The following is a 15,444-nucleotide window of genomic DNA, read 5'->3' as shown; positions in this document are numbered from 1 at the left end:
ACAAAGGCATGGATGTGCGTTTCAGCAGATGGGCTGAGGCAGGGGCAGAGACAGGCGATGTTACAGAGGGGCAAGTAGGCGGTCTCACTTATGCCACAGATATGTTTGTGGCGGGGACCGAAGACAACGGCTTCAGTCTTCCCAATATTTAATTGGAGGAAATTTATTTTCATTGAATACAACAACAACAACTTGTATTTATATAGGGCCTTTAACGTCGTAAAACGTCCCAAGGTGCTTCACAGGAGTGTTATAAGACGAAAAAATTGACACCGATCCACATAAGAAATTAGGGCAGATGACCAAAAGCTGGGTCAAAGAGTTAGGTTTTAAGGAGCATCTTAAATGAGGAAAGCGAGGTAGAGTGTCGGTGAGGTTTAGGGAGGGAGTCCCAGAGCTTAGGGCCTAGACAGCTGAAGGCTCAGCCACCAAAGGTTGAGCGATTATAATCAGGGATGCTCAAGAGGGCAGAATTAGAGGAGTGCAGATATCTCTGGGGGGGGGGGGGGGGTGGAGTAGATTACAGAGATAGGGAGGGGCGAGGCCATGCAGAGATTTGAAAACAAGGATGAGAATTCTGAAATCAAGGCGCTGCTTAACCGGGAGCCAATGTAGGTCAGCGAGCACAGGGGTGATGGGTGAACGGGACTTGATGCGAGTTTGGACACGGGCAGCCAAGTTTTAGATGACCTCAAGTTTACGTAGGGTGGAATGTGGGAGGCCAACCAGGAGTGCGTTGGAATTGTCAAGTCTAGAGGTGTAACAAAGGCATGGGTGAGGGTTTCGGTAGCAGATGAACTGAGGCAGGGACGGAGACGGGCAATGTTACTTAGTTATGCCACGGATATGTGGTCGGAAGCTCACTTGAAGGTCAAAAATGACACCAAGGTTGCGAACAGTGTGGTTCAGCCTCAGAGAGATGTTAGGGAGAGGGATGGAGTCGGTGGCTAGGGAACGGAGTTTGTGGCAGGGCCCGAAGACAATGGCTTCGGTCTTCCCAATATTTAATTGGAGGAAATTTCTGCTCATCCAGTACAGGATGTCGGACAAGCACGGTGTCAATTTAGAGACTGTGGAGGGGTTGAGAGAAGTGCTGAGGTAGAGCTGGGTGTCATCAGCATACATGTGGAAACTGATGCCATGTTTTCGGATGATGTCGCCAAGGGGCAGTATCATGAATCTTAAAATGACTCGTGAAGTAACACTGGGCGGCCAGCTGGTGGCGCCGTCCAAGGAGTATAAATACTCGGGCATGAGCCCAGCTTGCTCGGGATGTTTCTGTAACCAGGAACTAGCGATTGTAACTAGAAATCTCATGGTTTTGAAACAGTTGATTAAATTGATGTAAAAAGACTACTGCGCCTTGTTTTATACTCAAACCAAATGCTCAGTAGTCGTTTTACATCAGGCAGCAGATAGATGAGAAATAGGAGGGGGCCAGGATAGAATACTGGATGTCACCAAGCAGCATGACAAATCAGGCAGTGAAGGGGTCGAGAGAGGTCGAACTGGGTGTCATCAGCGTATATGTTGCATTTTCAGACATCAAGGCACAAGGTGGGCAGGCAGTGCTGACGATTGGAGTAAAATACAGGCAACCGGTGCATGCTGAGAGGGAAGGTGCATTGTACCTCTTAAAGGAACACTCCATAAGGCTCATACCTTGACTGTCCAAATACAATTTTACAAAGCATTAAGCATGAATTTTCAATCAGAATCCCAATCAGGGCACCATTTGCAATGGCTAGGTGCTAAAATACAAAAGCACTGAGCAAGAAAGCTGCTGGATGCTAAAGCTGAGAAGAAGTGTCATTATTTTAGTGCCTCTCCTTGAAAGCACCATCAGGACAGAGTTTTGACTGGACCAGCCACATGATGCAATTTAAAGAACACTCGCTTACATTTTAAATTAGATACAAGTAATATTTTTTGCAGGTGAATAGTAGAGATCAAAGGCATCGTAGGGCCTAAACAAGGGATGTTTTCATCAAGTACACATACTTCTCTCATCCATATTACAAGGCATTTTTTAATTAAGTGTCACACTTAGTCATCCCTGCCCATTCTCAACTTTACAATTACTAACCCCTTTACTGTCCATCTCAGTTAGCCAAACACTGGATTCAAGGCAATGAGGCTTGTTTTATCTGTACCAGAGTCGCATTTCCCAAAAATGAGGTCATTTCTTTAAAGTCATCAAGAATTTTTTTGTCACAAGTTTTTATGGAGTTTAAAATATGCTCCTGCAATAGAACGACAAGATGCATTTAATGCTAAGTACAGCTCATTAGGATGGGGAAACCTTTATAAAACTATACAGCTATTACACATCTAACAAGTGTCTTCAAATATGGTGCATCAATTTAATGTTATAGGCCTGAGTGGACAAAGAAAACATTTGCTCGACAGCTTCTGCTACTGAATGTACCACTGCCGGGTGTCCCACTGCCGGGTGTCCCACTGCGGCGCGTCCCACTGAGGCGCGTCCCACTGCGGCGCGTCCCACTGCGGCGCGTCCCACTGCGGCGCGTCCCACTGAGGCGCGTCCCACTGCGGCGCGTCCCACTGCGGCGCGTCCCACTGAGGCGCGTCCCACTGCGGCGCGTCCCACTGCCGGCGCGTCCCACTGAGGCGCGTCCCACTGCGGCGCGTCCCACTGCGGCGCGTCCCACTGCGGCGCGTCCCACTGAGGCGCGTCCCACTGCGGCGCGTCCCACTGCGGCGCGTCCCACTGAGGCGCGTCCCACTGAGGCGCGTCCCACTGAGGCGCGTCCCACTGAGGCGCGTCCCACTGCGGCGCGTCCCACTGAGGCGCGTCCCACTGCGGCGCGTCCCACTGAGGCGCGTCCCACTGAGGCGCGTCCCACTGCGGCGCGTCCCACTGAGGCGCGTCCCACTGAGGCGCGTCCCACTGAGGCGCGTCCCACTGAGGCGCGTCCCACTGCGGCGCGTCCCACTGCGGCGCGTCCCACTGCGGCGCGTCCCACTGCCGGCGCGTCCCACTGCGGCGCGTCCCACTGCGGCGCGTCCCACTGCGGCGCGTCCCACTGAGGCGCGTCCCACTGAGGCGCGTCCCACTGCGGCGCGTCCCACTGCGGCGCGTCCCACTGCGGCGCGTCCCACTGCGGCGCGTCCCACTGCGGCGCGTCCCACTGCGGCGCGTCCCACTGCGGCGCGTCCCACTGCGGCGCGTCCCACTGAGGCGCGTCCCACTGAGGCGCGTCCCACTGAGGCGCGTCCCACTGCGGCGCGTCCCACTGAGGCGCGTCCCACTGAGGCGCGTCCCACTGCGGCGCGTCCCACTGAGGCGCGTCCCACTGAGGCGCGTCCCACTGAGGCGCGTCCCACTGAGGCGCGTCCCACTGAGGCGCGTCCCACTGCGGCGCGTCCCACTGAGGCGCGTCCCACTGCGGCGCGTCCCACTGAGGCGCGTCCCACTGAGGCGCGTCCCACTGAGGCGCGTCCCACTGCGGCGCGTCCCACTGCGGCGCGTCCCACTGAGGCGCGTCCCACTGCGGCGCGTCCCACTGAGGCGCGTCCCACTGCGGCGCGTCCCACTGCGGCGCGTCCCACTGCGGCGCGTCCCACTGAGGCGCGTCCCACTGCGGCGCGTCCCACTGAGGCGCGTCCCACTGCGGCGCGTCCCACTGAGGCGCGTCCCACTGCGGCGCGTCCCACTGAGGCGCGTCCCACTGCGGCGCGTCCCACTGAGGCGCGTCCCACTGAGGCGCGTCCCACTGAGGCGCGTCCCACTGCGGCGCGTCCCAGTGCGGCGCGTCCCAGTGCGGCGCGTCCCACTGAGGCGCGTCCCACTGAGGCGCGTCCCACTGCGGCGCGCCCCACTGCGGCGCGTCCCACTGAGGCGCGTCCCACTGAGGCGCGTCCCACTGAGGCGCGTCCCACTGCGGCGCGTCCCACTGAGGCGCGTCCCACTGCGGCGCGTCCCACTGAGGCGCGTCCCACTGAGGCGCGTCCCACTGAGGCGCGTCCCACTGCGGCGCGTCCCAGTGCGGCGCGTCCCAGTGCGGCGCGTCCCAGTGCGGCGCGTCCCACTGAGGCGCGTCCCACTGCGGCGCGTCCCACTGCGGCGCGTCCCACTGAGGCGCGTCCCACTGAGGCGCGTCCCACTGAGGCGCGTCCCACTGAGGCGCGTCCCACTGAGGCGCGTCCCACTGCGGCGCGTCCCAGTGCGGCGCGTCCCACTGAGGCGCGTCCCACTGCGGCGCGTCCCACTGCGGCGCGTCCCACTGAGGCGCGTCCCACTGCGGCGCGTCCCACTGCGGCGCGTCCCACTGCGGCGCGTCCCACTGCGGCGCGTCCCACTGCGGCGCGTCCCACTGCGGCGCGTCCCACTGCGGCGCGTCCCACTGAGGCGCGTCCCACTGCGGCGCGTCCCACTGCGGCGCGTCCCACTGAGGCGCGTCCCACTGAGGCGCGTCCCACTGAGGCGCGTCCCACTGCGGCGCGTCCCAGTGCGGCGCGTCCCACTGAGGCGCGTCCCACTGCGGCGCGTCCCACTGAGGCGCGTCCCACTGAGGCGCGTCCCACTGCGGCGCGTCCCACTGAGGCGCGTCCCACTGCGGCGCGTCCCACTGAGGCGCGTCCCACTGCGGCGCGTCCCACTGAGGCGCGTCCCACTGAGGCGCGTCCCACTGAGGCGCGTCCCACTGAGGCGCGTCCCACTGCGGCGCGTCCCACTGCGGCGCGTCCCACTGCGGCGCGTCCCACTGCGGCGCGTCCCACTGAGGCGCGTCCCACTGCGGCGCGTCCCACTGCGGCGCGTCCCACTGCGGCGCGTCCCACTGCGGCGCGTCCCACTGCGGCGCGTCCCACTGCGGCGCGTCCCAGTGCGGCGCGTCTCACTGAGGCGCGTCCCACTGAGGCGCGTCCCACTGCGGCGCGTCCCACTGAGGCGCGTCCCACTGCGGCGCGTCCCACTGCGGCGCGTCCCAGTGCGGCGCGTCCCACTGAGGCGCGTCCCACTGCGGCGCGTCCCACTGAGGCGCGTCCCACTGCGGCGCGTCCCACTGCGGCGCGTCCCACTGAGGCGCGTCCCACTGAGGCGCGTCCCACTGAGGCGCGTCCCACTGCGGCGCGTCCCAGTGCGGCGCGTCCCACTGAGGCGCGTCCCACTGCGGCGCGTCCCACTGCGGCGCGTCCCACTGAGGCGCGTCCCACTGCGGCGCGTCCCACTGAGGCGCGTCCCACTGCGGCGCGTCCCACTGAGGCGCGTCCCACTGAGGCGCGTCCCACTGAGGCGCGTCCCACTGCGGCGCGTCCCACTGCGGCGCGTCCCACTGCGGCGCGTCCCACTGCGGCGCGTCCCACTGAGGCGCGTCCCACTGAGGCGCGTCCCACTGAGGCGCGTCCCACTGAGGCGCGTCCCACTGCCGGCGCGTCCCACTGAGGCGCGTCCCACTGAGGCGCGTCCCACTGAGGCGCGTCCCACTGCGGCGCGTCCCACTGAGGCGCGTCCCACTGAGGCGCGTCCCACTGAGGCGCGTCCCACTGAGGCGCGTCCCACTGAGGCGCGTCCCACTGAGGCGCGTCCCACTGAGGCGCGTCCCACTGAGGCGCGTCCCACTGAGGCGCGTCCCACTGAGGCGCGTCCCACTGAGGCGCGTCCCACTGCGGCGCGTCCCACTGAGGCGCGTCCCACTGAGGCGCGTCCCACTGCGGCGCGTCCCACTGAGGCGCGTCCCACTGCGGCGCGTCCCACTGCGGCGCGTCCCACTGCGGCGCGTCCCACTGAGGCGCGTCCCACTGAGGCGCGTCCCACTGCGGCGCGTCCCACTGAGGCGCGTCCCACTGCGGCGCGTCCCACTGAGGCGCGTCCCACTGAGGCGCGTCCCACTGCGGCGCGTCCCAGTGCGGCGCGTCCCACTGCCGGCGCGTACCACTGCCGGCGCGTACCACTGCGGTGTGTACCACTGGGGTGTGTACGTGACTGATGTGGGAGCACATGGGTTTTCACACAGCAGTGGAGGATAACCAAGTGAACAAGTCGCCTTGCTTAGTCGAATTACTGTTGTTTTAGACTTTGGTCAGACCCACTGGACACTACCCAATACTTCATTTTTGTGCCATTCAGTCCAGCAACAGATTCCTTAATTATATTTTCACCCACCCAACTTTTAAGCAGAACACATCAAGTCGAGGTAACCTGGGGGTCACTTCTGCTCGAAATGGAAAGGGGCAAAAGTCAGTAAGATCTGGCATCAACTCACTGTGTATCGCAACAGGTCGAGTCTGGAGGCAAGATTGCCGCTATAGACCCAAAGAAGCTGAGAGAAGTGATTTAACCTCAAGTCATATCATTAACCCAGGGCACATCAACTCAGATACCTCACACAATTTCCATCTGCAGCTTCTCTAAGCTATTTCCTTCTGAAACAAAATTCTTTAAAAAAAAAAGGAAATATATCGATTTGTTTTGAAAGGACTGTTGATGATGAGACTCCCTCTGACCCTTCTTCTAAGTATTAGTTGGATATCCCACACTCACTTCGTCATCTAGGTCCTCCAGTTTCTTGTCGAGCTGCTGCAGCCTGTAGAGGTGGAACTCCTGCTGCAGCTCGGCCGACTCGGTCAGATTCTTCAGCATCTGCTGAGGGTACCTACTGGGGAAACAGGTTCCGATGTGATCGATCACGGCTCGCTCCAGCCACACTTTCCCCTGGCCCAGTAGCCGATCCGCCAGGTAGTATCTGTCAAAGAGAAACAGCAGCTCAGAGACGAAAACTGCACCAAAGAGTTAATTTTAAGATTTTTTTCCATTGCCCATCCCTAGTTGACCTCCAAGTGGTGGCGAGCCTTATTCTTGAACTGCTGCAGTCCGTGTGATGAAGGTACTCCCACAATGCTGTTAGGTGGGGAGTTCCAGGATTTTGACCCAGGGACAATGAAGGAATGGTGATATATGTCCAAGACAGGATTGTGTGCGACTTGCAGGAGATGGTGTTCCCAAGCACCTGCTGCCCTTGTCCTTCTAGGTGGTGGAGGTCGCGGGTTTGGGAGGTGCTGCCGAAGAAGCCTTGGTGAGTTGCTGCAATGCATCTTGTAGATGGTACACACGTTGGTGGAGGGAGTGAATGTTTAAAGTGGTGGATGGGGTGCCAATCAGGCAGACTGTTTTGTCCTGAATAGGGTCGAGCTTCTTGAGTGTTGTTGCAGCTGCACCATCCAAATAAGTGGCGAGTATTCCATCACACTCCTGATTTGTGCCTTGGGGAGTCAGGAGGAGAGCCACTCACCACAGAATACCCAGCCTCTGACCTGCTCTAGTAACCATGGCTTTTGTGTGACTGGTCCAGTTGAGCTTCTGGTCACTAGTGATCCCCCAGGATGTTGAAGATGGGGATTTGACGATGGTAATGCCATTAAATGTCATGGGGAGGTGGTTATGCTCTTTCTTGTTGGAGATGGACATTGCCTGGCACTGATGTGGCACGAATGTTACTTGCCACTTATCAGCACAAGCCTGGATGTTGTCCAGGCCTTGCTGCTTGTGGGCATGGACTGCTTCATTATCTCAGGAATTGCAAATAGAGCTGAACACTGTGCAATCAGCGAACAGCTACCAAACTGCTGGGAACTTGAACCGATAACTAAGGCATCATTTCCCTCATTATCACCATTTCCGTAATCCATTCTCATTACCTGTAGAAATGTTCAAAAATGTTGGCTAGCTCGAGTCCTGAGAGGAACAGCATGGGCTCCAAGAACTGCTGCAGCTGGTTTAGTGTTTCCATGTTACTCGAGTTCATCTCACTTTCTTGGATGCGTTGATCAATGTACTGTGCAAACCGCTCGCTGACCTAAAGAACAGAGCGTTACATTTAGGACAAGGACTTCACCAATTAGGAAACATTCCACATGTGCCCTCATCACCTTAATCACTATCTCTCCTCCTGCCCTCTGTGAGCTCATCTTGTCCATGACACACATCACCAGCTCTCTTGACCCCATTCTCACTGATCTGCTGACCACCCAACTACCCTTCCTGTCCCCCATTAGTAACTAACATTGTAAATGGTTCCCTTTCCTCAAGTACTCTCCCCCTCCCTTTCAAAACTGCTATCACCCCCCTTCCTCAAAAACACCACCCTCGACCCCTCTGTCCTTACAAACTACCACCCCATCTCCAACATCCTTTTCCTAGGATTACATAGGATATATGGCACAGAAACAGGCCATTCGGCCCAACCAGTCCATGACGGCATTTATGCTCCACTCGAGCCTCCTCCCGTCTTTCCTCATCTAAATCTATCAGCATAACCCTCTCTTCCCTTTTCCCTCATATGTTGTCTAGCCTTCCCTTAAATGCATCTTTACTATTCACTTCAACCACTCCCAGTGGTAGCGAGTTCCACGTTCTCTTCTGAATTCCCTATTGGATTTCTTGGTGACTATCTTATGTTGATGGCCTCCAGTTATGCTCATCCCCACAAGTGGAAACATTCTCTCTGTATCCACTCGATCAACATTTTTCATCATTTTATAGACCCCTATTAGGTCACCCATCAGCCTTTTTTCCAAGAGAAAAGAGACCCAGCCTGTTCATCCTTTTCTGATAGGTGTACCCTCGCATTTCTGGTATCATCCTTGTAAATCTCCTCTGCACCCTCTCCAGTGCCTCTATATCCTTTTTATAATATGGCGACCAGAATTGTACACAGTACTCCAAGTGTGGTCGAACCAAGGTTCGATACAAGTTTAGCATAACTTCACTACTTTTCAACTCTATCTCTCTAGAAATAAACCCTAGTGCTTGGTTTGCTTTTTATTTTTTAAATAGCCTTGCTAACCTGTGTCGCTACTTTGTGATGTGTATTTGTACTCGGAGATCCCTTAGCTCCTCTACCTCACCTAGACTCGCACCCTCCAAGTAATAAGTGACCTCCCTATTCGTCCTACCACAATGTAATGCCTCAATTTCCTCTCCAAATGCCTTGGACGTGTTGTCGCCTCGCAAATCCGTGCCTATCTTTCCCACAACTCTATGTTTGAGTCTCTGCAATTAAGTTTCAATCACTGCCACGGCACTGAAACTGTCCTGATCTCTAGTCCAGGATGAGCTGGAATTTCCTCTCATTAAACATTGGACAGACCCAAGCCATTGTTTTCTGCCCCCACCACAAACTCCATACTGTTGTCACCAATTCCATCCCCCTCCCCGGCCACTTTCTCAGGTTGAACCAGACGATTCGTAACACGTGTCCTATTTGATCCCAAGCTGGCCTCCCGACCCCATATCCTCCCCTAATTCTACCTCAGTAACATTGCCAGTCGCTGCCCCTGCCTCAGCCCATCTCCTGCTGTAACCCTCATTCACACCTTGGGCACCTCTTGACTATCCTCCCCTAATTCTACCTCAGTAACATTGCCAGTCTCTGCCCCACCTCAGCCCATCTCCTGCTGTAACCCTCATTCACGCCTTGGTTACCTCCTGACTATCCTCCCCTAATTCTACCTCAGTAACATTGCCAATCTCTGCCCCACCTCAGCCCATCTCCTGCTGTAACCCTCATTCACACCTTGGGCACCTCTTGACTATCCTCCCCTAATTCTACCTCAGTAACATTGCCAGTCTCTGCCCCACCTCAGCCCATCTCCTGCTGTAACCCTCATTCACGCCTTGGTTACCTCCTGACTATCCTCCCCTAATTCTACCTCAGTAACACTGCCAATCTCTGCCCCACCTCAGCCCATCTCCTGCTGTAACCCTCATTCACACCTTGGGCACCTCCTGACTATCCTCCCCTAATTCTACCTCAGTAACATTGCCAGTCTCTGCCCATCGCCTGCTGTAACCCTCATTCACACCTTGGGCACCTCCTGACTATCCTCCCCTAATTCTACCTCAGTAACATTGCCAGTCTCTGCCCCACCTCAGCCCATCTCCTGCTGCAACCCTCATTCACACCTTGGGCACCTCCTGACTTGACTATTCCAATACTCTCCTGCCTGGCCTCCCATCCACTTCCCTCCATAAACTTGAGCTTCTCTAAATACTGCAGCCCATCTCCAATCCTGTACACTTATCACCTATCCTCGCTGACCTAGCTTGGCTCCCAGTCCAACAATGCCTCCAATCCATGTCGAAATCTTACACAAAGGCAAAATACTGCAGATGCTGGAAATCTGAAAATGCAGGTCAGACAGCATCCGTGGAGACAAACAGTTGACGTTTCAGATTGATGATCGTTCATCGACCTGAAAAGTGAACGCTCTTTCTCTCTTCACAGATGCTGTCTGACTTGCTGAGTATTTCCAGCATTTTCTGCACTTATGTCTAAATCTCTTCATGGCCTCCCCCTCCATATTTCTGTAATTTTCTCGAGCCTTACAACTCCCCTCCCCCAGAACTCTGCCTTCTTCCAGCTCTGGCCTTTTGTGCATACCCCACTCCCTTCGCACCACCATTGGCAACCGTGCCTTCAGCCATCTAGGCCTCGTGCTCAGGCGTTCCCTCAATAAACCTCTCAGCCTCTCCTTCTTTAAGAGCCTCCATAAAAGCCATCTCTTTGACCAGGCTTTTAGTCACCCCTCCTAATATTTCCATCTTTAATTCGGTTTCTGAAGGGCCTTGTGATGTTTTTCTATGTGAAAGGCATTATATAAATGCAAGTTGTTGTGAAATATGATGGGAAACTACTTCTTGTTTAGCCATTCTAAATCAATTTTTAAGTGAACATACGTCCACAGTGGTTAAAGAAAAAACTACCAAGCCAGTTAGCAGTCTCGCAATTCTGATCTGAAATGTGGAAAAATAATGACGACGACATAAATCAGCACAGACTGTGCAGGATTAGTATGAGAAGGCAAATATTACAGGAATAGTAATAGAAGGCAAATACTACAAAGAAAATTCATTCACTGAACGATAAACGTGTAATTCCAACTGTCTGTCACATGAGGGCGCATTTCTACATCTGTCACCAGGAGGTGCAATAACTTCACTGATACGGCACAAAGTACAGAACAGAACAACTCCTTCCATTCACACAAATCAGGCCTACAGACCAAAAGCTGTTTTTATCCTGCAGCAGAGGTTGGGGGAATGCAAGCTAAAAGGGACAATCCCAGACTTTAGCACAGATAGTACAGCTGGTCTAACTGTGTCACTCCCTGTCTTTACCAGTGATAGTACGGCAGGTCTAACTGTGTCACTCCCTGTCTTTACCAGTGATAGTACAGCAGGTCTAACTGTGTCACTCCCTGTCTTTACCAGTGATAGTACAGCAGGTCTAACTGTGTCACTCCCTGTCTTTACCAGTGATAGTACGGCAGGTCTAACTGTGTCACTCCCTGTCTTTACCAGTGATAGTACAGCAGGTCTAACTGTGTCACTCCCTGTCTTTACCAGTGATAGTACGGCAGGTCTAACTGTGTCACTCCCTGTCTTTACCAGTGATAGTACAGCAGGTCTAACTGTGTCACTCCCTGTCTTTACCAGTGATAGTACAGCAGGTCTAACTGTGTCACTCCCTGTCTTTACCAGTGATAGTACGGCAGGTCTAACTGTGTCACTCCCTGTCTTTACCAGTGATAGTACAGCAGGTCTAACTGTGTCACTCCCTGTCTTTACCAGTGATAGTACAGCAGGTCTAACTGTGTCACTCCCTGTCTTTACCAGTGATCGTACAGCAGGTCTAACTGTGTCACTCCCTGTCTTTACCAGTGATGGTACAGCAGGTCTAACTGTGTCACTCCCTGTCTTTACCAGTGATAGTACAGCTGGTCTAACTGTGTCACTCCCAGTCTTTACCAGTGATAGTACAGCAGGTCTAACTGTGTCACTCCCTGTCTTTACCAGTGATAGTACAGCTGGTCTAACTGTGTCACTCCCAGTCTTTACCAGTGACAGTACAGCAGGTCTAACTGTGTCACTCCCTGTCTTTACCAGTGATAGTACAGCAGGTCTAACTGTGTCACTCCCTGTCTTTACCAGTGACAGTACAGCAGGTCTAACTGTGTCACTCCCTGTCTTTACCAGTGATGGTACAGCAGGTCTAACTGTGTCACTCCCTGTCTTTACCAGTGATGGTACAGCAGGTCTAACTGTGTCACTCCCTGTCTTTACCAGTGATAGTACAGCAGGTCTAACTGTGTCACTCCCTGTCTTTACCAGTGATGGTACAGCAGGTCTAACTGTGTCACTCCCTGTCTTTACCAGTGATAGTACGGCAGGTCTAACTGTGTCACTCCCTGTCTTTACCAGTGATAGTACAGCAGGTCTAACTGTGTCACTCCCTGTCTTTACCAGTGATAGTACAGCAGGTCTAACTGTGTCACTCCCTGTCTTTACCAGTGATAGTACAGCAGGTCTAACTGTGTCACTCCCTGTCTTTACCAGTGATAGTACAGCAGGTCTAACTGTGTCACTCCCTGTCTTTACCAGTGATAGTACAGCAGGTCTAACTGTGTCACTCCCTGTCTTTACCAGTGACAGTACAGCAGGTCTAACTGTGTCACTCCCTGTCTTTACCAGTGATAGTACGGCAGGTCTAACTGTGTCACTCCCTGTCTTTACCAGTGATAGTACAGCAGGTCTAACTGTGTCACTCCCTGTCTTTACCAGTGATAGTACAGCAGGTCTAACTGTGTCACTCCCAGTCTTTACCAGTGATAGTACAGCAGGTCTAACTGTGTCACTCCCTGTCTTTACCTGTGTCACTCCCTGTCTTTACCAGTGATAGTACAGCAGGTCTAACTGTGTCACTCCCTGTCTTTACCAGTGATGGTACAGCAGGTCTAACTGTGTCACTCCCTGTCTTTACCAGTGACAGTACGGCAGGTCTAACTGTGTCACTCCCTGTCTTTACCAGTGATAGTACAGCAGGTCTAACTGTGTCACTCCCTGTCTTTACCAGTGATAGTACAGCAGGTCTAACTGTGTCACTCCCTGTCTTTACCAGTGACAGTACAGCAGGTCTAACTGTGTCACTCCCTGTCTTTACCAGTGATAGTACAGCAGGTCTAACTGTGTCACTCCCTGTCTTTACCAGTGATAGTACAGCAGGTCTAACTGTGTCACTCCCTGTCTTTACCAGTGATAGTACAGCAGGTCTAACTGTGTCACTCCCTGTCTTTACCAGTGATAGTACAGCAGGTCTAACTGTGTCACTCCCTGTCTTTACCAGTGATAGTACAGCAGGTCTAACTGTGTCACTCCCTGTCTTTACCAGTGATAGTACAGCAGGTCTAACTGTGTCACTCCCTGTCTTTACCAGTGATAGTACAGCAAGTCTAACTGTGTCACTCCCTGTCTTTACCAGTGATAGTACAGCAGGTCTAACTGTGTCACTCCCTGTCTTTACCAGTGATAGTACAGCAGGTCTAACTGTGTCACTCCCTGTCTTTACCAGTGATAGTACAGCAGGTCAAACTGTGTCACTCCCTGTCTTTACCAGTGATAGTACAGCAGGTCTAACTGTGTCACCCCCTGTCTTTACCAGTGATAGTACAGCAGGTCAAACTGTGTCACTCCCTGTCTTTACCAGTGATAGTACAGCAGGTCTAACTGTGTCACTCCCTGTCTTTACCAGTGATCGTACAGCAGGTCTAACTGTGTCACTCCCTGTCTTTACCAGTGATAGTACAGCAGGTCTAACTGTGTCACTCCCTGTCTTTACCAGTGATAGTACAGCAGGTCTAACTGTGTCACTCCCTGTCTTTACCAGTGATAGTACAGCAGGTCTAACTGTGTTACTCCCTGTCTTTACCAGTGATAGTACAGCAGGTCTAACTGTGTCACTCCCTGTCTTTACCAGTGACAGTACAGCAGGTCTAACTGTGTCACTCCCTGTCTTTACCAGTGACAGTACAGCAGGTCAAACTGTGTCACTCCCTGTCTTTACCAGTGATAGTACAGCAGGTCTAACTGTGTCACTCCCTGTCTTTACCAGTGACAGTACAGCAGGTCTAACTGTGTCACTCCCTGTCTTTACCAGTGACAGTACAGCAGGTCTAACTGTGTCACTCCCTGTCTTTACCAGTGATAGTACAGCAGGTCTAACTGTGTCACTCCCTGTCTTTACCAGTGATAGTACAGCAGGTCTAACTGTGTCACTCCCTGTCTTTACCAGTGATAGTACAGCAGGTCTAACTGTGTCACTCCCTGTCTTTACCAGTGATAGTACAGCAGGTCTAACTGTGTCACTCCCAGTCTTTACCAGTGATAGTACAGCAGGTCTAACTGTGTCACTCCCTGTCTTTACCAGTGATAGTACAGCAGGTCTAACTGTGTCACTCCCTGTCTTTACCAGTGATAGTACAGCAGGTCTAACTGTGTCACTCCCTGTCTTTACCAGTGATAGTACAGCAGGTCTAACTGTGTCACTCCCTGTCTTTACCAGTGATAGTACAGCAGGTCAAACTGTGTCACTCCCTGTCTTTACCAGTGATAGTACAGCAGGTCTAACTGTGTCACTCCCTGTCTTTACCAGTGATAGTACAGCAGGTCTAACTGTGTCACTCCCAGTCTTTACCAGTGATAGTACAGCAGGTCTAACTGTGTCACTCCCTGTCTTTACCAGTGATAGTACAGCAGGTCTAACTGTGTCACTCCCTGTCTTTACCAGTGATAGTACAGCAGGTCTAACTGTGTCACTCCCTGTCTTTACCAGTGATAGTACAGCAGGTCTAACTGTGTCACTCCCTGTCTTTACCAGTGATAGTACAGCAAGTCTAACTGTGTCACTCCCTGTCTTTACCAGTGATAGTACAGCAGGTCTAACTGTGTCACTCCCTGTCTTTACCAGTGATAGTACAGCAGGTCTAACTGTGTCACTCCCTGTCTTTACCAGTGATAGTACAGCAGGTCTAACTGTGTCACTCCCTGTCTTTACCAGTGATAGTACAGCAGGTCTATTGATTGATTGATCAGTGGTGTCCAATCACTATCCAAAAAAGAGCCACCAAATTTTGGAATCACCTACAAATGAGCAATCCCCAATGCTATCACTACGACGCCCTGAAATGCCAAGAGCTGACCATAAAGAAGAATACCCTCAGTCAATTAGTCCTGGGACTCAGTGAAGTAACTACTAACAATACTAACAATAACCAGCCCCAGGACAGTGACAGGGTAACACAAAGAATTCGACCCAACACAATCGTCGCTAAGCAAAAGGAAAAATATCTGACATATTGGGCAGAAACAACAAAAACCCAAAGCAAACTCAATTGCTACTTGGCCCTAAACAGACAATACAACATAGCTGATTACCTGACCATGGTAAAGGATAACAAACTGAGAAGAACCTTGACAAGGTACAGACTTAGCGAACATAGCCTAGCGATCGAAAAAGGCAGACACAGGCAGACCAGGCTGCCAAGAGAGGACAGGATATGCTCTCACTGCAGTCAGGGAGTGGTGGAGACAGAGATGCACTTCCTCACAGCTTGTGGAAAATATCAGGGCATCAGGGAGAATTTCTA

General features: G+C 53.3%; 1 protein-coding gene across 4 annotated transcripts in view; it reads right to left on the bottom strand.

The window, feature by feature from the left end:
* The window catches only part of cul9 (cullin 9), a 401,996-nt gene that overhangs the window by 85,871 nt on the left and 300,681 nt on the right, over window positions 1–15,444 (bottom strand). For all 4 annotated transcript variants that reach the window (XM_085998049.1, XM_085998046.1, XM_085998048.1 and 1 more), the window contains 2 exons: window positions 7,660–7,817; window positions 6,506–6,707 (listed from right to left, as the gene is read on the bottom strand). In XM_085998049.1, the coding sequence (XP_085854175.1) occupies window positions 6,506–6,707; window positions 7,660–7,817 (360 nt within the window). The remainder of the gene's footprint in view (window positions 1–6,505; window positions 6,708–7,659; window positions 7,818–15,444) is intronic.

This window comes from Somniosus microcephalus, chromosome 9 (genome assembly GCF_052327205.1).
Source record: "Somniosus microcephalus isolate GS21.2 chromosome 9, FLI_Smic_1.0, whole genome shotgun sequence".
NCBI classification, from domain to species: domain Eukaryota; kingdom Metazoa; phylum Chordata; class Chondrichthyes; order Squaliformes; family Somniosidae; genus Somniosus; species Somniosus microcephalus.
The sequence above is the reverse complement of the archived record's forward strand: the minus strand, read 5'-3'. Positions and strand labels throughout refer to the sequence as shown.